Raw genomic sequence first — 22,209 nt, 5'->3', positions numbered from 1 at the left:
ATTTTGTATATTGAGTGTAAACTCTAATATCTGATTTCTGAAGTTCAGTGGAAACCAGGGTAAGTGCCCCAGTACTCTGTTCATGTGTCCATGTTTGTTTTTCCAGTCTTGTCCATTGACTGTGTCTTTAGAACATTTTATAAAAGTAAAAGCTTAATCTGTGATACAACTGAAGAAAGCTAAAATAATCTCGAAACAATACTGCTTGCCTGAGACCATGTTTTAAACGTGGAATGGGGAAGTGGCCTACTTTGTTCACTTATGTCATCAGAATTATAAATTGGAGAACACTTCTACTGGAAATAAGGTCCTTGTGCGATTACTTCTTGCAAATGGTGTCATAGTCTGAAGAAACAGCTGACTTGTCAAGTGAGGTATAGGTGTCTTCACCTCCCACCAAAGCCTGTCCAACCTGCGGAGAAAAGCGATTAACTAAAGTCTGCAAAGAACACTAAATATCCTGGAGCTCCTGAGAATGTTGCTGATGGCGGTTGTGTTTGTGGATCGTATTGAACTGTAGTTTAAGTAGTTTTCATAATAATAAGAGCAAGGAGAACCATGTGTGCTGTGTGGATGTTACCTCACCTGCAAGGTGTCCTGAGCCCTCTGATCAGTTAGATTTTTCCTAGTGCTATAATGATAAAACAAAAAGGCATCTTCAAACTACAGAGCAACATATCTGATTAATTTGACATTGAGCTTTGCCAAAGCCTCTGTGAAGTTTGTGTTGAATGTATGAAATACCAGTCCCTACCTTTCAAAATCATTTGCTTATTATAAATGGTGTGTGTACCTTTTACGGGCCCTGGCTATGCAGTAGCACAGGAGCACTGAAGGTAGGAAGAGTCCAAGCAGCACCCCTGGCCAGGTTATCAGCCCACACTCCTTGTTACCTGCAAAACACACCCAAGCACATTATTTATTCCTGCTTTAGATGTCAAGGTTAGCTTTCAGTACTCTATAACCCTCCCCACCGCCCCCAGGGCCAAGAATTCTTATCAACTGTCTGATGTCCCCTACCTTTTCACTAGCAAGGTTGATGAGGAGAATGTTTTAAGAGGCCACTGTGAATTCACTGTGCATTGCGGTGTCAACCCCAGAGTTACAGTTGTTAACCACCTCACATGACTCTAGCAATTTCCCATTGAGACACTAAACAAGTGAAACTATAATAGCATCCCTCCCTTTTCTACCAGCTCACCTGATCCATTTATGGTGTTGCTGCCATAAAGCTGCCTCCTCACTTCACCCATCTCATTTATACTGACACACAAAACACTGTTTGCAGTTGCGTTTGCAGACAGGACTATGGTGCTGTTAATACTCTGGTTAGGTGAAGCAGTAGAGACACTGAGGGGTGTATCTGTGGTTACAGTCACTTCACGCCACTCTATACTGGGTAAGGGGTGACCTTGGCTGATACAAACACAGGTGAGCCGATCTCCCACAGTGGTGCATCCTGAACCGTTCAGAATACGAGGAGCATCTGAGGAGAGAAAGTATACAGTGAGAACTGACAGGTAAACACGCATTGCACATCTACCATTTTACTCCTTGCCAATAATGAGTTTGGAATAGATTGACATGTCTATAACTACTGTATGGCCAAATTGATGAATTTCCGAATGAATTTCCGAACGAACACTTTTGGCACAAACAGCGCTGCATATGTACATGTACATAGTAGTGTTATTATTGTTCATGATGGTTTTGAACTGTGAAGAACATAGTGCATCTTGTATCCCTGGTAGAAAATGGTATGAGCTAGTGGGAGAGGCATCCCCATTATATAAAAGGGCTCAGTTTTCCAGGAGAAGGGGGAGTGTTACAAGTCAGAGCAAGTGGATGGGTTCTAGGAGGGTCTACTAAAAAACACTAATCCAAGAGGAAGAAAAGCTTGCTTGCTTTGTTTCCACTCTCTGTATATTAAGTGTGTGTATTTATTGATGTTATTCAAGTTATTTTTCATTTTGTTTCATATTGTTTTGTTCCTATATACCTACACACGCTGACTCTTGCTGGCATAAACTATATTCTTTGACTTCCTGACATTTGCGCTCCGTTGCCCCTTCAGTAATAAGGCACAAGGCTCCACACTTTGAGCCAATTAATTTGCATGTTGAAATATTTTACATCCCCACTTGAGAAGAAATGAGATGCCAAATATTTCAGTTGGCACCCCCTGGAGCGCATGCGCCAATTAAATCTAGAGTGGTCTGCGCATTTGCAAAATCAAGGTGATTGTTGGGGGATGCACGGTATCCATGGGGTGCCGGATTTGTCATAACATCGTCAGTCATCTGGTCCTGTCCATAGTCCAATGCATCGAGTTGTGTGCAGTGAGCAGGGGAAGCGCAGCCGGATCTTCTACTGTCTGTGGCACATGGAGCCGTCTAAGCTGCGGAGTGACAATACAGAGTACCCCTGGGGTCCAGCGCAGGTGGTCGTGAGTGGCGGATAGGACGGAGTTTTCCCTACGGCCATCGTCCCGGTGCTGGCACAGTATAATCGGCTGAGGATTACCCTTTTTCGTGTGGCTTCGTTTTGGCAATACTTTTCTATTTAGTTCTTAACTTTTGTATTTTGATTTTAGTATATATTTTAATCCCTGTTGTGTAAAGAATATCAGCCCAGACTTCTCACCCTGGGCTGTTCTATTGTATAGTTTGTTTTTACTGTGTACTATTACAAAATGTTATTCCTTGCATGCTGCTAGTGTTGGTCTGCCGAGATCAAAAGATCCTGTGTGGGGAGATATTGGGGAGTCCCCCAACTCATTAACTTAGGGTGGTGTAGTCACGAGTTGTCACCCCCTAGTGGTTGTGACACAAGCATTTTGTACAGATAGCAGTATGGTGTACTTACAATGCACAGAAACCATGATGGAAGCATTCACAGTCTTGCTGAGATATTGTGCTATGCAGGTGTATTCCCCAGCATCCGTATGCGTCACATTGAAAATGGTGTAGTTTAGTTCTGTGATGTTCTCTTTATTGATGAGTAGCTGTGTTGTATCACCCTTAATCCAGGAAACATTAGAGTCTGGATTGCTGTTGAAATTGCATTTCAGGGTTAGAGCTTCACCCTCCTTTATTTTTTCTGGACAATGACTGACTGAGAAATTCCTTGGAGAATCTGAAATGCAAAACATTTCATATCAGTAAATGCTGACTTCAGCTAAAACCATTCTGAGATTTCATACTTTCCCTGTCTTTATTTACCTTTGTTGTTTAATTGCTATGGATTTCAGTGATATCTGAATGCAGGAGATCTTTCATAAAATCTTTCATAAAATACAACAAAGACAATAGTAATATCTACAATATCTTAATATTCCTCAGGACTTCGGATAACAGTTATAGAAACAGTCCTTTTATGAATGGCGGCCATGATTTGGGGATTTTGATTCAGACTTTGATGCACAACTTCCAATGTGCTACCTCTCCCTGTTTATAGCGCTATGTCAGAACTAGGTTTATTACAGCTCTTGCTAGTCTTCCTCCAATTTTCTCTCCCTTTTACTCTTTCCTCACCTGTATCCATGGCAGCTCGTTCCCCCGAGACACACCCACAACCCCCGGCTGTGTCACAGTAGGTATGTGTACATCATGTATGTATTTATTCATTCATTTTAGTAATCTACTTACATTTTACTTCCAAAGTCACGCTTTCTTCGATTTTTTCTTGGGTTGTTGTGTTTGTAAACTTCACTTCACAAGAAATAACAGCTTTGTTGTGTTTGGGAACAGGCCAAAATATGAAATCAGAAGAATGAGTTGTTGTCCCATCAGAGTTGATCTCACTCTTGTGAGTCTCAATGCCTTTCAGGTCAGGCTTTGTTTTCCATGTTATGGTGGGGGGGGTCCCAGAGCATCGTCCTGGGGCAGTGCAGGTCAGTGTGGCCAGCTCTCCTTCTGTCACACTCACCGGGCTCAGAGTGGGCTTCTGTGTCAGATCTGAAAGGACATGTATTCAACATACATGACAGATACCTGCACCACAATAAGATCAATGCTTTCAAGAATTGTAACCATACTGACAACCTACAGTGAGGGAAAAAAGTATTTGATCCCCTGCTGATTTTGTACGTTTGCCCACTGACAAAGAAATGATCAGTCTATCATTTTAATGGTAGGTGTATTTTAACAGTGAGAGACAGAATAACAACAAAACAATCCAGAAAAACGCATTTCAAAAAAGTTTTACATTGATTTGCATGTTAATGAGGGAAATAAGTATTTGATCCCCTATCAATCAGCTAGATTTCTGGCTCCCAAGTGTCTTTTATACAGGTAACGAGCTGAGATTAGGAGCACTCTCTTAAAGGGAGTGCTCCTAATCTCAGCTCGTTACCTGTATAAAAGACACCTGTCCACAGAAGGAATCAATCAATCAGATTCCAAACTCTCCACCATGGCCAAGACCAAAGAGCTGTCCAAGGATGTCAGGGACAAGATTGTAGACCTACACAAGGCTGGAATGGGCTACAAGACCATCGCCAAGCAGCTTGGTGAGATTAGTCGCAAATGGAAGAAACACAAAATAACTGTCAGTCTCCCTCGGTCTGGGGCTCTATGCAAGATCTCACCTCATGGAGTTTCAATGATCATGAGAACGGTGAGGAATCAGCCCAGAACTACACGGGAGGATCTTGTTAATGATCTCAAGGCAGCTGGGACCATAGTCACCAAGAAAACAATTGGTAACACACTATGCCATGAAGCACTGAAATCCTGCAGCGCCCGCAAGGTCCCCCTGCTCAAGAAAGCACATGTACAGGCCCGTCTGAAGTTTGCCAACATCTGAATGATTCAGAGGAGAACTGGGTGAAAGTGTTGTGGTCAGATGAGACCAAAATCAAGCTCTTTGGCATCAACTCAACTCACCGTGTTTGGAGGAGGAGGAATGACCCCAAGAACACCATCCCCACCGTCAAACATGGAGGTGGAAACATTATGCCTTGGGGGTGTTTTTCTGCTAAGGGGACAGGACAACTGCACCGCATCAAAGGGACGATGGACGGGGCCATGTACCATCAAATCTTGGGTGAGAACCTCCTTCCCTCAGCCAGGGCATTGAAAATGGGTCGTGGATGGGTATTCCAGCATGACAATGACCCAAAACACACAGCCAAGGCAACAAAGGAGTGGCTCAAGAAGAAGCACATTAAGGTCCTGGAGTGGCCTAGCCAGTCTCCAGACCTTAATCCCATAGAAAATCTGTGGAGGGAGCTGAAGGTTCGAGTTGCCAAACGTCAGCCTCGAAACATTAATGACTTGGAGAGGATCTGCAAAGAGGAGTGGGACAAAATCCCTCCTGAGATGTGTGCAAACCTGGTGGCCAACTACAAGAAACGTCTGACCTCTGTGATTGCCAACAAGGGTTTTGCCACCAAGTACGAAGTCGAAGGGGTCAAATACTTATTTTCCTCATTAACATGCAAATCAATGTATACATTTTTTGAAATGCATTTTTCTGTTTTTTTTGTTGTTATTCTGTCTCTCACTGTTAAAATACACCTACCATTAAAATTATAGACTGATCATTTCTTTGTCAGTGGGCAAACATACAAAATCAGCAGGGGATCAAATACTTTTTTCCCCTCACTGTAGTTCATTAAATTTGGACTTCGTTTGAATGAGTATCCTGCTGTTATGGAAGAATTGGAGTTCCGGTTTTCTGTCCAGTTATAACAGTTATAACACTGACCTTCAAAGCAACTTGTCCTCCTGGGACCCTCAATGTTCATGGGTCTCATGATTCTGTTTACCACCTGCTTATTCTCCAAAAGCAATGTTTTAATGTAAAAACATTTTGCAATCATAAAACTGTAATCGCTCTCCACCTGTAACATTGCTCACCTGTTCGGAGGCAGGATGTTGACCTGATCATCAGAATGACTTGTTTGTTGCAGAGTCAGTCATTCAGCAATCGGATCAATTTTAGTGAAAGTTTAGGGATAATTAACGCGTTCATTTATTCAAATTAAGCAGCTAATTTTGAACACCGTCCTGTATCAATGTCCTGGAATTGCGGAGCGCATCACAGAGAGGTGCGTCTCCCAGCTCGGGAATCTGCACACAATAACTCGTCACTCGTTTCTTCACTGTAAGTTTAAGGCTTTAATATTGCAGAGACGCTGTTCCTGGATGTAACCATATATTATACTCCTATTTACCATGATATTTGTCCCCTGGGTGCATTATTATTATTTTTGGTTACGGGTTTTTATTAGCTAATACAGCAAATAAGCCTGAGAGACAGCGAGCAATACCTGGTGTGACGTCACGCATACATTAGCTGCAGCTTTGACTTTTCACAGAGGGGTCAACTTCAGACGTATCGTTTTATACACTTAGCGTTAAAACCTAAACATAAAAACTACACATAGCTGTTTTCAGTGAGTTCTGAAAAAGTCAAAAATGATGATACCCCACTACTATGTCTGTTTATCAATCATATCACAGGAGACATTTCTTTACACGGAGAGTAGTCACAAGCTGGAATAAACTACCCAGCGATGTGGCAGAAGCTGCAAGTTTGGTAACCTTTAAAAATAGACTGGATAGGATCCTTGGATCACTTAGATATTAATGGACACCAAACGAGCACGATGGGTCGAATGGCCCCCTCTCGTTTTTAAACTTTCTTATGTTCTTATATTCATATTTAATACATTTCTAATAATATTAGCAATACACTATAATAATGTAATACTGTGATATTTTATATGATGGTTAACTGTGAAAATCTCATATCGATACACCCCTAGTTTTGGCTTACCTTTTATACTGATGTTAACCCTCTGGTGATATGTATAGTTTTCACTTTGCCCATTCCCGTCCGCTCTGAACTGATAAGTGCCCCCGTCGCTCTTCCTCAGGTCACTGATGATCACAGTGCATTGATTCTCAGTGAGGTTGCCAAGCAGGGCAACACGGCCTCTGTACTCCTCACTCACTTTAGAGGGGCCACTGGAGTGAAAAACAGTTTTTGGGGGGGTTTGTTCTGTTTTAAGCCATATTCCAGTAAAGGGGGGCTGCAGTTTATTCTCTGGATTGCTGAAGTTGCATGGGATGATCACACACAGACCCTCCTCTGCTGTGAGGTCCTGAGGAAGATTGATAGGCCAATCTGTGGTTTCACTCTGTGTCCCTGAAAAGTAATTAATACATAGATTCTTCAGTAATATAGTATTTCAGCATCTGCTGGGGTTGAATGTTCTCTTTATTTAAATTCCCTATCTGTATGATATCTGTGCAACTGTTACTGTACTGCAATGTTCACAAACAGCTGAACCCGCAGTATACAGGTAAGCATCAAAATCCATTTCAAAACATTTTTACTGTAGGAATTCATCCCATTTACTCCAGCTGTTTGAACAAAAAAAATCTGGTGGTTTCAGTTTTTTTTTATGTATTACTTTCTTTAATATCTGAATTTCATTGTAGGAAGATATTGGCAAAGCAAATACTAATTTCAACTCAAAACTGTTCTGGGAAAAATGTTTAGACCTTTCCTCAGTTTAATTGTTCGTTTCTCTCTAAATTGCAATTTTGCTCTTTTAAATATGTATTTTGTAGTAAATCCCTTTAAAGGCCACTGATGCAAAACAGCTATAACTGCAGCTCAGTACTGGGGAATATTATAATTTGATGTGTTGATCTGGTACATTAGCAGCCCAATGTGTGACAGATAAGGGAGAGATGTAAAAAGAAATGAAGGTATTTTGGTTAGACTGTGTTCAAAGCTCCTCTCAGTGTCGGCACTGGATAGAGAAGGATGAACTAACGGCCTGTACAGGTAGAGCTGTGAGAGCAGGGGGCTCCTGCAGGTTTACCTGTGACACAGAAGATCAATATGAAAACCACTGCAGGCATCCTTCTCAGAAAATGACATCGATCTGTGAAAATGAAGCAGATAGTACATCAGCGAGGCAATGCAGAGGCACATCGTACAGCAGATTCTGAAATAACTTGCTATTTTATTTTTTGTTTCTTTGTTTCCTCTGCACACATTCACTGGACAGTTTGAGTCGTGTCGTTTAGAAACTGCTCATGTACATTTCAGATCTGATAGGTTTACTTTTTAATCACCGCTTACTTTCACACATTGTTCTCGTTTTGAAGGCTGTGAATCTGTGATGCTCTGCGGTTACTGTATTTGGGCATGAGAGGCAGGGGAAGAAGCCCAGTTCCTCACATCTACAATAGCTGCTATAACTAGCAAGCCTGCAGTGTGAGCTCTTCTCATGGGGACCCTTTTGTACAGATTGAGATATGGAACATGTTCATACAGTTTTAATGTAGTGCTGCTTTGTTACCAAGACTTATGGAAAACCTGTTATATTGTTTTCCAATCACAAGTAGTTTTTCCTTCTGTTTTGCCCCACTATAAGCTCTTTGTCTTTTTTGGTTACACTTTACAATAATGGGGAACAATTCTTAGTGAATTAATATCTGAATTCCACAGGAGTAACAGATGAATACTGCATGCACTTCACCTGAGCTCTGCTGTTATTTACATGTGTAACAAGGTTAGGCTCAGGGTTACAGACTGGGGTTGGGGTTGGGGCCAATGCAGGTGATCGACAGCAGAAGTTAATTAATGTCTTTCCTCTGGGATTTCGACAATAATTCATTATGAATGGGTGCACAGGAGCCAGGACCAAATTAACAAGTTGTGCAAAATTCATAAAATAAGAGACACTCCATATATTTAACTAAAATCCTAATTGATATCTTGGTTTATTCATAATCACAGTTCATATGTACATGTAGCTGCTGTGCAGGTCTTCATCCATACTAACAGCCCTGTTACTTTCAGATGTAGCACTATAGAAGTGCATTATCTTTCCAAATATGAAAACAATATATTATATTATGTGATGTTGTGAGTAGGTTGTGAAAAGGTCATGCCCAAACCTGACCCACCAGCCAATCAGAAGTTTTAATATCAAAACACAATGGCAGCTTTTTGGTTACCAATGGATTCTGTCTTTTGCCTAATTAAATCCCATCGTCTAGTACAATTACTCACTGGCAATGTAGGTGGATCAAACTTTGAATTGGTGCAGACATAAGTCCTTTAAAAATTCTATAATATTTTTTATAAAAGGAAAATATGACTTACTGTCACCTTACCTTTATAACAGCAACACATCTGCTGGGTGCAAAGAGACAACGTGCTCACAGCTCTTCTTCAGCCAGGCTCCTGTGGCTCTCGGTGCAAAGAGGAACTCAAACAGCTTCCTGTCCACAAGTGAGTGTCACAGCTGGGCCTCACGCTGAGCCGCTTCTCGAGAGTTTTAAACATCACGACTGACCGACTATGAAGCTCCTGCAGTCACACATCTTGAAAAGTATAAAGACTTTCATGGATAAGATTTCTCAGTATTTTTCTTTTTCTCACTGTAGCTAATGCTGTTCCATATCTTTCACCCTTTTTCATTTGTTTGCCTGTTGTAGCAGTTTCCTTCTCGTACTCTCACAATACAGCAGTTTATTTACATGAAAATCATGCTTTGAAATTCCCTGTCTAGAGCTTTATTTGGTTTATCTTCATAGCAAACTGTAGAGCGTATTTCTATATATGGATGCTCATATAAATAGGCCTAACCTAAAACGGAGCAGAAAACTGCTTACAGTATTTTTCGAATTTCCTCTACAGTTCTTCCACACCCATGTTGTAGTTTATAGTCCAGAGGGATTACAGCCTTCCTTAGACCTTTTAAACTGGTGATTAATTTGTATACATTTTATTTGTTATACTATAGTTATCCATTGTATGTTTTTTTAGATTCCAGTTGATTTTGTTGAAAAAGTTCAGTGTTCAAACCTCCAATTGCCACTCTTATTTTAGAGGCTCCATAGATCATGTTAAGTGCTTCTACGTGCAAAATATTGAGTTAAGTTTTAAAAATACTACATATTTAGATATGAACTCCCTGCAATGATTCTGGGTTACAATATAGAAACCAGTGGCCATTTCAGAAATACTTTTCAATATGAAATCAAATGTAATCAGTAATTTACATTCTGAAGTTTACAGACCCCTGTGGAGGTGGAGCGAGAGGATATGTAGGGTATTTTGGGGATCAGAAAAAGAAAAGCAATTTGAGAAAATCATTTGAATAAGCAACTTTTACAATTCCATATGGTGCATCAGCTTGAATACATTTCAGAATACACCTTCAGATCACATCCAGTATTTCAAAAACATGGTACTAATTAGGGACTATGTCAATCTGGAGGTCCATCAGAGGGGCAAGGAGGAAGCCTTTAAGAACTGGCAAATACAAGATCTGGGGAAGCTCAGGATCCCATGATGGGACCCACCTCCGGGGACGGCCATCTCCCCCTGCTGGAGCCTGAGTCCAAGATCTTTTAACCATTTTTATGAAAAGATTGTTTTAATTTTTTTTAACTGTTTTTAAAGATTTAGTTTAGCACTAGTTATTTGGGTTTTTTGGTTGTTATGTTTTTTTTATTTGTCAAATACATTGACCGTTTGGATTTTAATTTGAAATGCATCGGACTGTTTTGGTTTGTTTTTTATTTTATCGTTTTATTTGTTTTTTGCTTTGTCCGGTGCATTTTCAGTTAATTTCAATGTACACTCACCTAAAGGATTATTAGGAACACCATACTAATACTGTGTTTCACCCCCTTTCGCCTTCAGAACTGCCTTAATTCTACGTGGCATTGATTCAACAAGGAGCTGAAAGCATTCTTTAGAAATGTTGGCCCATATTGATAGGATAGCATCTTGCAGTTGATGGAGATTTGTGGGATGCACATCCAGGGCACGAAGCTCCCGTTCCACCACATCCCAAAGATGCTCTATTGGGTTGAGATCTGGTGACTGTGGGGGCCAGTTTAGTACAGTGAACTCATTGTCATGTTCAAGAAACCAATTTGAAATGATTCGACCTTTGGCATGGTGCATTATCCTGCTGGAAGTAGCCATCAGAGGATGGGTACATGGTGGTCATAAAGGGATGGACATGGTCAGAAACAATGCTCAGGTAGGCCGTGGCATTTAAACGATGCCCAATTGGCACTACGGGGCCTAAAGTGTGCCAAGAAAACATCCCCCACACCATTACACCACCACCACCAGCCTGCACAGTGGTAACAAGGCATGATGGATCCATGTTCTCATTCTGTTTACGCCAAATTCTGACTCTACCATCTGAATGTCTCAACAGAAATCGAGACTCATCAGACCAGGCAACATTTTTCCAGTCTTCAACTGTCCAATTTTGGTGAGCTTGTGCAAATTGTAGCCTCTTTTTCCTATTTGTAGTGGAGATGAGTGGTACCCGGTGGGGTCTTCTGCTGTTGTAGCCCATCCGCCTCAAGGCTGTACGTGTTGTGGCTTCACAAATGCTTTGCTGCATACCTCGGTTGTAACGAGTGGTTATTTCAGTCAAAGTTGCTCTTCTATCAACTTGAATCAGTCGGCTCATTCTCCTCTGACCTCTAGCATCAACAAGGCATTTTCACCCACAGGACTGCCGCATACTGGATGTTTTTCCCTTTTCACACCATTCTTTGTAAACCCTAGAAATGGTTGTGCGTGAAAATCCCAGTAACTGAGCAGATTGTGAAATACTCAGACCGGCCCGTCTGGCACCAACAACCATGCCACGCTCAAAATTGCTTAAATCACATTTCTTTCCCATTCAGACATTCAGTTTGGAGTTCAGGAGATTGTCTTGACCAGGACCACACCCCTAAATGCATTGAAGCAACTGCCATGTGATTGGTTGGTTAGATAATTGCATTAATGAGAAATTGAACAGGTGTTCTTAATAATCCTTTAGGTGAGTGTATTTGACCATATTGTTTATTTGTTTAATTTGGCAGTATTGCCCTTATTCACAAGTTTATTTTGATTTATTGGAAATGTTTATTTGAGGTCATGTATTTTGTTAATCACTGTTAGATTTTAAAAATTGTAAGTGATTTTAAGAACTGATTTAAAAAAAAAAAATCATAAGTATTAAAATTTTGAATGTTTTTATTTATTGAAATGTAAAATACTTATCCAAATAAAACAGTATTTTACTGTTTACTGTATTTCAGAACACACCTTCAGATCACATCCAGTATTTCAAAAACATTATTTGCGTGATATGCAGTAATTTGAAATGAAGACAGTACACAATCGGCCAAACTGTTGTTTCCTTCCTTTTAGAAATTATCATGTTTTTAATTGTATTTGTAATTGTTACTTGATGTCTGCTAAGATATAAATATTATTATTATTTTTATTATTAACATAAACTGTCCAAGGAAGGAAAAGCGGTGAACCGGTGACAGGCTCATTGATGCACGTGGGGAGCGAAGGCTGGCCCGTGTGGTCTGATCCAACAGACGAGCTGCTGTAGCTCAAATTGCTGAAAAAGTTAATGCTGGTTCTGATAGAAAGGTGTCAGAACACACAGTGCATCGCAGTTTGTTGCGTATGGGGCTGCGTAGCCGCAGACCAGTCAGGGTGCCCATGCTGACCCCTGTCCACTGCCGAAAGCGCCTACAATGGGCACGTGAGCATCAGAACTGGATCACGGAGCGGTGGAAGAAGGTGGCCTGGTCTGATGAATCATGAGTTCAAGGTGTTGACTCCAAATTCCCCAGATCTCAAACCAATCGAGCATCTGTGGGATGTGCTGGACAAACAAGTCCAATCCATGGAGGCCCCACCTCGCAACTTACTGGACTTAAAGGATCTGCTGCTAAGGTATTGGTGCCAGATACCACAGCACACCTTCAGAGGTCTAGTGGAGTCCATGCCTCGACGGGTCAGGGCTGTTTTGGCAGTTGGTCATAATGTTATGGCTGATCGTGTGTCTATATATTATTTCTTAGCAGACGCCCTTGTCCAGGTCGACGTACAAAATATTAGAGCAATACAAAGTGCAAAAATACAGTGCAATAATATATCTGCCTCTAGGGGGCAGGGGAGAGAAGTTTTTTGTGGTTTTGGCATTCAGTTTGCAGACAGAGACATACACATTTGCTGGTGAATCATTTGGCTGGTTATTCGTGCAATATGAAGTTCAACACTGCGGATTGCCCTGGCCATGTCTGGTTTGTTCTGTAGTAACTAAAGTAGTAACTGAAGTAGTAACTGAACTAAGCTTGGCGTCTGTGTGAATAGAGGCAGGTTCCCTGTGCTGAAGCAGCAGGTGTCTCTTATGTGCAGGAGTACAGGAAGGTGGTGGCAGATGCTTTGGTACGAAGTTCTTTAACTTCTTGTATAAGAGGCACGTTGTGTTTCGTGACTGAAATCCAGGGACCAGTTGTGGCGTTTCTGACATAAATAAGGTCACGCTGGCAGGTTTAAGTTCCAGTTAGACTGTAATTGATACACTGGGATGAGTGGGGGTTTCTCCTGATGTTCCTTTTCCTCTCACTTTCTCTTTATTAACCCCTGTAGTTTATCAAAGATTTAAATGACAGCTGCAGCTGTACAATTCTTGTGGATCATTGGCCTCTGTGGATCCTAGTCTGCACCTCTGGATAATACTATACAGTTTAATGTAATTCACTTTTATTTGTATGTTTTATCTGATGTCTGCTATTTTGGCTAAAGGTGTAAATGAATGTCAACCTTTGAATGATTCAAGAATACTGTGTCCTGATGTTGGTTTAATGTTAGTCTATTTAAACAGGTACAATATGTAGTTTCCAAGTCTAGTTTCATGGTAACCGTCACCCTTGAAACATCTGTTTTGCTTTTTATTTTATTAACTCAGAACTTTTACTGTCCCCCAGCTGTGGTATTGTATTACAGCCCCCCTCTCAAGGTAATTATTTTTCCAGAGCTGTACATTAGCAAATATACTGCCACTGTAAAATAATTTGAATCAAAAAGTTTTATATTAAACTTGGCAGTAAGGCAACAATGACATTATCACATCCATACACACACTCACAATTGTATACACATATATACAGACCCACACCTGTTTGCTTAAAGCATTAGACCTCAATCATACAACAGTGATCCAATAGTTATATTTGCAATCACCCTTCAGTGATAGATCATGCCTAATTTCTGCCTGTAGATGCATGCTTGATCTCACAATAGTACTGGGATTGAAAAGGTTCTGCAGTGTATGAATTCCTGTAATTGGGGAAAATATTAAGCAGCATTAGATTAACCTAACCATATTATTATGATTATAACTATATTTAGAATACTTCTGACTATGAAGGAAAAACTTATTTCTGGAGTTTCCTTGTGCAATTGCGTTTCTTCCTTATATCCCTAGTTGAACTATTGTGAACATTGTCCTCTACAAAATAGATAGTTTTACATAGTTTTAATAAAGTGTCATAGGTGTTGTGTGTAATTAAATCCTAGAGAAGTGTTCATTTTAGTCAAGAAATACAGAGGTGAATGTACTTTATTTTAATAAGTATTGAAAACCTTAAAACAAAACTGCACATTTACAATATGTGTTACATCTGCTCTCCACACTTTCCCAGTTTGTCTCCCGAGGTCATCATCTCCAGAATACTAACCCTGACATTCCTCAGCGCCTTGTGCACTTGGTCCAGTCGCTCTCTCCTCCCATTGGTTCAGCGCTCAGGGCTAAGTCTTGTTTATTTATTTACTGCATTTATAAGCAGTGTTCCCGTTCCTTGATTTTCCTTTGACGAACCATCGCTTGCCTTCCTGTGGTTCATTTCCTGGATTTCCCTTTGCTGTCTTGTACGCTGGATTGACTGACCTCCTGCTTTATGACCTCGACCACATTTCTTGCTTTGCCTTTATCGCACTGTTTGCCAGCTGCCGAACCAGGCCTGTTCCGACCAAGTCTCTTTCTGCACCTGAGTTCACTACGACCCTGGCCCTCTGTGTAGACAAGTCTAATGATGTGTAACACATCTAACAAGTAAAGAAATTAATTGTCATTTTTCACTACAATTGATAAAAGTCTATATATACAATATACTAAACTTGGGTCATTCTTTAATTTAAATAATATGAGATATTCACAATAGAAAGGATGGTGGCGCAGTGCTGGGTGCGGCGACAAATGGCCGCCTCGAAGGGCACTACACCCCTGGGAAGACAAACAGGGCTGCCTGTATGGTGGCCAGTTTTAGCCCCTCCCAGCAGAACAATATGGTGTAGCGTAAGGTACACTTATAAATTTCAATTAAAGAAGTGAATTTATAGTATCACCTTATCACGAATCATGGAATCTTGTAGAACTCAATTTCTGTAATAATTGGATGCAGACACCAATTCCAAAGATATAAATTGTCAAATTTATTCAAAAACAAAGACTAAATGTAGCACTACATTAATTATACAAAAGGGAAAACTAATTAAAATTCAACTCTAGATCAACAAATCAAAGACCATGGGATCACATGTGATATCACACAAATAGTTAAACAAAAAAGGTTATAAACACATTGACTACAATACCGGTTAGTAAGACGAATTTGAGTCTCTCATTAGTATTGTTAGTCAGACATTAAATAACTACGCAGGTTAGTATTTATGTCGGGTAACTTCTCGTTATATATATATCAGTCTCATTTACATTTAGGTGCCGAGAAAGATCCCATCATTACTTGTTACCACAATTTCCCTTAACTGATTATTATTCAATGATTAAGGATAGGCAGGGCCACCAATAATCTAATGTCTATTAACGTGTGTCAATTTCAGACTAAACAGTTAAACAGGAATCAGAAGATATTTCTCGGCGTTGACAGATTTTATTTCTAAAATTATCAACAAAACAGTTTAATGCAACACACATTTATATTTAAGAAAACTAAATGATATTACACATTCTAGAGTTATGAATCACAGATTAACATTTCTAATTGATTTCTCAAATGTCATGAATCACAAACTCCAAAGTGTTAAACTTATCTGAACTTTGTCGCAGAGAGGCCTCTCTGGCTTCAGGCTCAGATAACAGCACACGGCACGAGGTCCGTGTGGTTGGAACAAAGGCAGTTCGGTTCGGCTTTGTCCAAGAACTTCCACTCAGTCGATGCACCTGGAAGTTGGGGTTTCGCGAAAGTAGAGTCGTTTCCAAACAGATTTTCCACTGGTTTGAAGGCTCCAAGGTTGTGCACAAAATCTTCTTGGCAAGCAGGGTCTCTCACCGTACTTATTTGAAGACAAATTCTTTGAGGAAAGCAGGGCCCCGTTTGGTTCCAAGGGTCGAGTTTCTTAAGACTCAAATAGCTATTTAAATGACTGACACTTTCGTATACAGTCGACTTAGTCAATTGTCCAGCTGTAAAACTCCACTGATCAGGTGGGCACAGGTGGGCAGCGCAGTCTGTAAAGTTCTTTATTTAATAAAGTCCTTTAAAAGAATTCTTTGTACGGCTCAATCTCCTTCTCCCAGTTTAACTCTTCTGTTGCCAGCAAAGACTTAGTTGATTTCTGGTTCCGGTTCTGGCAACAGAGAGAGGTTGAGCTGTGGCAGCGAGTTACTGGTTCAGGTGAGAGAGAGAGCGAGAGAGCGAGAGAGAGAGAGAGGCTACCCTTTATACGCCTGTCAGATCAATAGATGATTGGTTCTTGAGTTTGTGAGATTGGATTTCGGTTTCAGTCCCCAGTGTCCTATTGGAGGGGGGTTGATTTATGACTGATGTCAATCCATGCCATCTTTTGGAAATGCCGGTTGGCCCGGGTTCGTAGCTCTGTGTCGGGATTTCGGCACAAGTCCATTTCAAAGAGTTTTTATTACCTACAGGCCCCCTTTCCACCCAAGACTGTCACTTTGATGTAAACCAGTTCCCAGTTATCAGATTTCCTTAACTTTGGGGGGGGGGAGAGGTCTTCTTTAGATCAGTGCTTCAGCTCAGAGCTAAAATGCTCTTATCAAAATACACCCATCATAATGCTACAATGGTGTTATTTATGGAAAGAGCAGGAAATGTACTACTTGTCTTCAAAAAGATCCCTTCATCCTACCATTGAGCATCTCTCAACCGCACTTCACTCAATAATTCATTTGGGCCTATTTTGTATATTGAGTGTAAACTCTAATATCTGATTTCTGAAGTTCAGTGGAAACCAGGGTAAGTGCCCCAGTACTCTGTTCATGTGTCCATGTTTGTTTTTCCAGTCTTGTCCATTGACTGTGTCTTTAGAACATTTTATAAAAGTAAAAGCTTAATCTGTGATACAACTGAAGAAAGCTAAAATAATCTCGAAACAATACTGCTTGCCTGAGACCATGTTTTAAACGTGGAATGGGGAAGTGGCCTACTTTGTTCACTTATGTCATCAGAATTATAAATTGGAGAACACTTCTACTGGAAATAAGGTCCTTGTGCGATTACTTCTTGCAAATGGTGTCATAGTCTGAAGAAACAGCTGACTTGTCAAGTGAGGTATAGGTGTCTTCACCTCCCACCAAAGCCTGTCCAACCTGCGGAGAAAAGCGATTAACTAAAGTCTGCAAAGAACACTAAATATCCTGGAGCTCCTGAGAATGTTGCTGATGGCGGTTGTGTTTGTGGATCGTATTGAACTGTAGTTTAAGTAGTTTTCATAATAATAAGAGCAAGGAGAACCATGTGTGCTGTGTGGATGTTACCTCACCTGCAAGGTGTCCTGAGCCCTCTGATCAGTTAGATTTTTCCTAGTGCTATAATGATAAAACAAAAAGGCATCTTCAAACTACAGAGCAACATATCTGATTAATTTGACATTGAGCTTTGCCAAAGCCTCTGTGAAGTTTGTGTTGAATGTATGAAATACCAGTCCCTACCTTTCAAAATCATTTGCTTATTATAAATGGTGTGTGTACCTTTTACGGGCCCTGGCTATGCAGTAGCACAGGAGCACTGAAGGTAGGAAGAGTCCAAGCAGCACCCCTGGCCAGGTTATCAGCCCACACTCCTTGTTACCTGCAAAACACACCCAAGCACATTATTTATTCCTGCTTTAGATGTCAAGGTTAGCTTTCAGTACTCTATAACCCTCCCCACCGCCCCCAGGGCCAAGAATTCTTATCAACTGTCTGATGTCCCCTACCTTTTCACTAGCAAGGTTGATGAGGAGAATGTTTTAAGAGGCCACTGTGAATTCACTGTGCATTGCGGTGTCAACCCCAGAGTTACAGTTGTTAACCACCTCACATGACTCTAGCAATTTCCCATTGAGACACTAAACAAGTGAAACTATAATAGCATCCCTCCCTTTTCTACCAGCTCACCTGATCCATTTATGGTGTTGCTGCCATAAAGCTGCCTCCTCACTTCACCCATCTCATTTATACTGACACACAAAACACTGTTTGCAGTTGCGTTTGCAGACAGGACTATGGTGCTGTTAATACTCTGGTTAGGTGAAGCAGTAGAGACACTGAGGGGTGTATCTGTGGTTACAGTCACTTCACGCCACTCTATACTGGGTAAGGGGTGACCTTGGCTGATACAAACACAGGTGAGCCGATCTCCCACAGTGGTGCATCCTGAACCGTTCAGAATACGAGGAGCATCTGAGGAGAGAAAGTATACAGTGAGAACTGACAGGTAAACACGCATTGCACATCTACCATTTTACTCCTTGCCAATAATGAGTTTGGAATAGATTGACATGTCTATAACTACTGTATGGCCAAATTGATGAATTTCCGAATGAATTTCCGAACGAACACTTTTGGCACAAACAGCGCTGCATATGTACATGTACATAGTAGTGTTATTATTGTTCATGATGGTTTTGAACTGTGAAGAACATAGTGCATCTTGTATCCCTGGTAGAAAATGGTATGAGCTAGTGGGAGAGGCATCCCCATTATATAAAAGGGCTCAGTTTTCCAGGAGAAGGGGGAGTGTTACAAGTCAGAGCAAGTGGATGGGTTCTAGGAGGGTCTACTAAAAAACACTAATCCAAGAGGAAGAAAAGCTTGCTTGCTTTGTTTCCACTCTCTGTATATTAAGTGTGTGTATTTATTGATGTTATTCAAGTTATTTTTCATTTTGTTTCATATTGTTTTGTTCCTATATACCTACACACGCTGACTCTTGCTGGCATAAACTATATTCTTTGACTTCCTGACATTTGCGCTCCGTTGCCCCTTCAGTAATAAGGCACAAGGCTCCACACTTTGAGCCAATTAATTTGCATGCTGAAATATTTTACATCCCCACTTGAGAAGAAATGAGATGCCAAATATTTCAGTTGGCACCCCCTGGAGCGCATGCGCCAATTAAATCTAGAGTGGTCTGCGCATTTGCAAAATCAAGGTGATTGTTGGGGGATGCACGGTATCCATGGGGTGCCGGATTTGTCATAACATCGTCAGTCATCTGGTCCTGTCCATAGTCCAATGCATCGAGTTGTGTGCAGTGAGCAGGGGAAGCGCAGCCGGATCTTCTACTGTCTGTGGCGCATGGAGCCGTCTAAGCTGCGGAGTGACAATACAGAGTACCCCTGGGGTCCAGCGCAGGTGGTCGTGAGTGGCGGATAGGACGGAGTTTTCCCTACGGCCATCGTCCCGGTGCTGGCACAGTATAATCGGCTGAGGATTACCCTTTTTCGTGTGGCTTCGTTTTGGCAATACTTTTCTATTTAGTTCTTAACTTTTCTATTTTGATTTTAGTATATATTTTAATCCCTGTTGTGTAAAGAATATCAGCCCAGACTTCTCACCCTGGGCTGTTCTATTGTATAGTTTGTTTTTACTGTGTACTATTACAAAATGTTATTCCTTGCATGCTGCTAGTGTTGGTCTGCCGAGATCAAAAGATCCTGTGTGGGGAGATATTGGGGAGTCCCCCAACTCATTAACTTAGGGTGGTGTAGTCACCCCCGGCTGTGTCACAGTAGGTATGTGTACATCATGTATGTATTTATTCATTCATTTTAGTAATCTACTTACATTTCACTTCCAAAGTCACGCTTTCTTCGATTTTTTCTTGGGTTGTTGTGTTTGTAAACTTCACTTCACAAGAAATAACAGCTTTGTTGTGTTTGGGAACAGGCCAAAATATAAAATCAGAAGAATGAGTTGTTGTCCCATCAGAGCTGATCTCACTCTTGTGAGTCTCAATGCCTTTCAGGTCAGGCTTTGTTTTCCATGTTATGGTGGGGGGGGTCCCAGAGCATCGTCCTGGGGCAGTGCAGGTCAGTGTGGCCAGCTCTCCTTCTGTCACACTCACCGGGCTCAGAGTGGGCTTCTGTGTCAGATCTGAAAGGACATGTATTCAACATACATGACAGATACCTGCACCACAATAAGATCAATGCTTTCAAGAATTGTAACCATACTGACAACCTAGTTCATTAAATTTGGACTTCATTTGAATGTTTGCCCACTGACAAAGAAATGATCAGTCTATAATTTTAATGGTAGGTGTATTTTAACAGTGAGAGACAGAATAACAACAAAATCCAGAAAAATGGTTTTCAAAAAAATTATAAATTGATCACTAGTTTTTTAAAATATCATGTGATAATGGCAATGTTTGACCTGTCAGTATCAATATTAAAAACTGCAGTTTTGTGTGAACTGCTTAAATGATTTTAATTCCATCACTTATTCATTTCTGCTTACCATTTATAATGATGTTACATTTCTTCTTATACGTATTTTTGGCATTTTGCCTTTTCCCTTCCACTCTGAACTGATAAGTGCCCCCGTCTCTCTTCCTCAGGTCACTGATGATCACAGTGCATTGATTCTCAGTGAGGTTGCCAAGCAGGGCAACACGGCCTCTGTACTCCTCACTCACTTTAGAGGGGCCACTGGAGTGAAAAACAGTTTTTTGGGGGGGTTGTTCTGTTTTAAGCCATATTCCAGTAAAGGGGGGCTGCAGTTTATTCTCTGGATTGCTGAAGCTGCATGGGATGATCACACACAGACCCTCCTCTGCTGTGAGCTTCTGAGGAAGATTGATAGGCCAATCTGTGGTTTCACTCTGTGTCCCTGAAAAGTAATGACATTTAAATACATAAATAATAGATTCCTCAGCAATCTAGTATGTCAGGATCTGCTGGGGTTGATGTTGACACTTCTATATGTATTAATTCCCTATCCATAGGATATCTTTCAGTGCAACTGTTAATGTACTGCATTGTTGCTGAAACACCACTATACAGACATGCATCCAATCCTTGTATTTAATCTTAACAGGCATTACAGGGCAAGAAAGTGTTGAATTAAAATCCATTTCACAACCATCACAAAGTAAGTAACCCAGTTTACTCCATTTGTATTGACAAGAACACTTGGTAGCTTCAGTGTTTTTAATGTATTACTTTATTGTTTAATGTGTCTCTTCATATATTTGTAGGAAGATATTGGCAATGAAATAAACGCCCATCAAATCAAAACTGTTCTGGGAATATGTTCAGTGTGTTTGTTTGTTTCTCTATAAAAAAAATAACTGCAATCATCTTTTTCTTTAGGGAGAGGATGCTAAATTAATAACATTTATACTGATTAATGTAGATTAATATCATGTATACTCAAAGTGGGTGCGATTGTTACGTGACTTCTAGTTACTAGGTTAACTGTGGAAGATAGATTGATCTTGGGACAGGATGACTGAATCTTGAAATCTGCAGTGGCTTAGAGATATTGCTTTAGATCTACTGGAATTCACAAATAGATACACATTTGTTAAAATAAAAAAAATGATGGGTGTGAGAGATGAGCAGAGTTGATGGTCATCTGGTACATTAGCAGCCCAATGTGTGACAGATAAGGGAGAGATGTAAAAAGAAATGAAGGTATTTTGGTTAGACTGTGTTCAAAGCTCCTCTCAGTGTCCGCACTGGATAGAGAAGGATGAACTAACGGCCTGTACAGGTAGAGCTGTGAGAGCAGGGGGCTCCTGCAGGTTTACCTGTGACACAGAAGATCAATATGAAAACCACTGCAGGCATCCTTCTCAGAAAATGACATCGATCTGTGAAAATTAAGCAGATAGTACATCAGCGAGGCAATGCGAGCAAACTACAAAGCTGTACATCAGCGGTTACATGTATGATTAGAAGAAAGTGGCATCTTACTGAAAATGAAGCCGCAACTGAGTACAGTTCTGTAGTTTTTGATTAGCGGGTGGGTCAAAGTTTTGATTTAATCCCAGCCCTAGTTTGCATATGCCAGATCAATAATGACCCTATACATTTCTCATGGAATTTGATAGGAACCTCCATAACCTTTACCCATCCATCATTACCAAAGTTGTAATATATACA

At 40.7% G+C, this 22,209-nt stretch overlaps 2 protein-coding genes across 2 annotated transcripts in view; both read right to left on the bottom strand.

The window, feature by feature from the left end:
- Positions 1-19: 19 nt before the first annotated feature.
- On the bottom strand, positions 20-9,545 carry LOC136764799 (sialic acid-binding Ig-like lectin 14). The gene is made up of 9 exons (XM_066719120.1): positions 9,144-9,545; positions 7,841-7,903; positions 6,784-7,155; positions 3,648-3,956; positions 2,866-3,135; positions 1,202-1,486; positions 794-893; positions 586-631; positions 20-412 (listed from the first exon to the last, which is right to left on the bottom strand). Exons 1-9 carry the CDS (start codon positions 9,160-9,162, stop codon positions 320-322), a joined length of 1,557 nt encoding a protein of 518 aa, XP_066575217.1. The 5' UTR covers positions 9,163-9,545; the 3' UTR covers positions 20-319.
- A 7,487-nt stretch (positions 9,546-17,032) lies between these two features.
- Positions 17,033-22,209, bottom strand: part of LOC136764038 (sialic acid-binding Ig-like lectin 14) — a 47,239-nt gene continuing 42,062 nt past the window's right edge. Inside the window, exons 6-12 of the mRNA XM_066717871.1 lie at positions 21,855-21,917; positions 20,561-20,932; positions 19,886-20,194; positions 18,215-18,499; positions 17,807-17,906; positions 17,599-17,644; positions 17,033-17,425 (exon numbers count right to left, since the gene is read on the bottom strand). Of these exons, the coding sequence (XP_066573968.1) occupies positions 17,333-17,425; positions 17,599-17,644; positions 17,807-17,906; positions 18,215-18,499; positions 19,886-20,194; positions 20,561-20,932; positions 21,855-21,917 (1,268 nt within the window). The 3' untranslated portion in view covers positions 17,033-17,332. The remainder of the gene's footprint in view (positions 17,426-17,598; positions 17,645-17,806; positions 17,907-18,214; positions 18,500-19,885; positions 20,195-20,560; positions 20,933-21,854; positions 21,918-22,209) is intronic.

Source organism: Amia ocellicauda, chromosome 12, assembly GCF_036373705.1.
Source record: "Amia ocellicauda isolate fAmiCal2 chromosome 12, fAmiCal2.hap1, whole genome shotgun sequence".
Taxonomy (NCBI): Eukaryota; Metazoa; Chordata; class Actinopteri; order Amiiformes; family Amiidae; genus Amia; species Amia ocellicauda.
The sequence above is the reverse complement of the archived record's forward strand: the minus strand, read 5'-3'. Positions and strand labels throughout refer to the sequence as shown.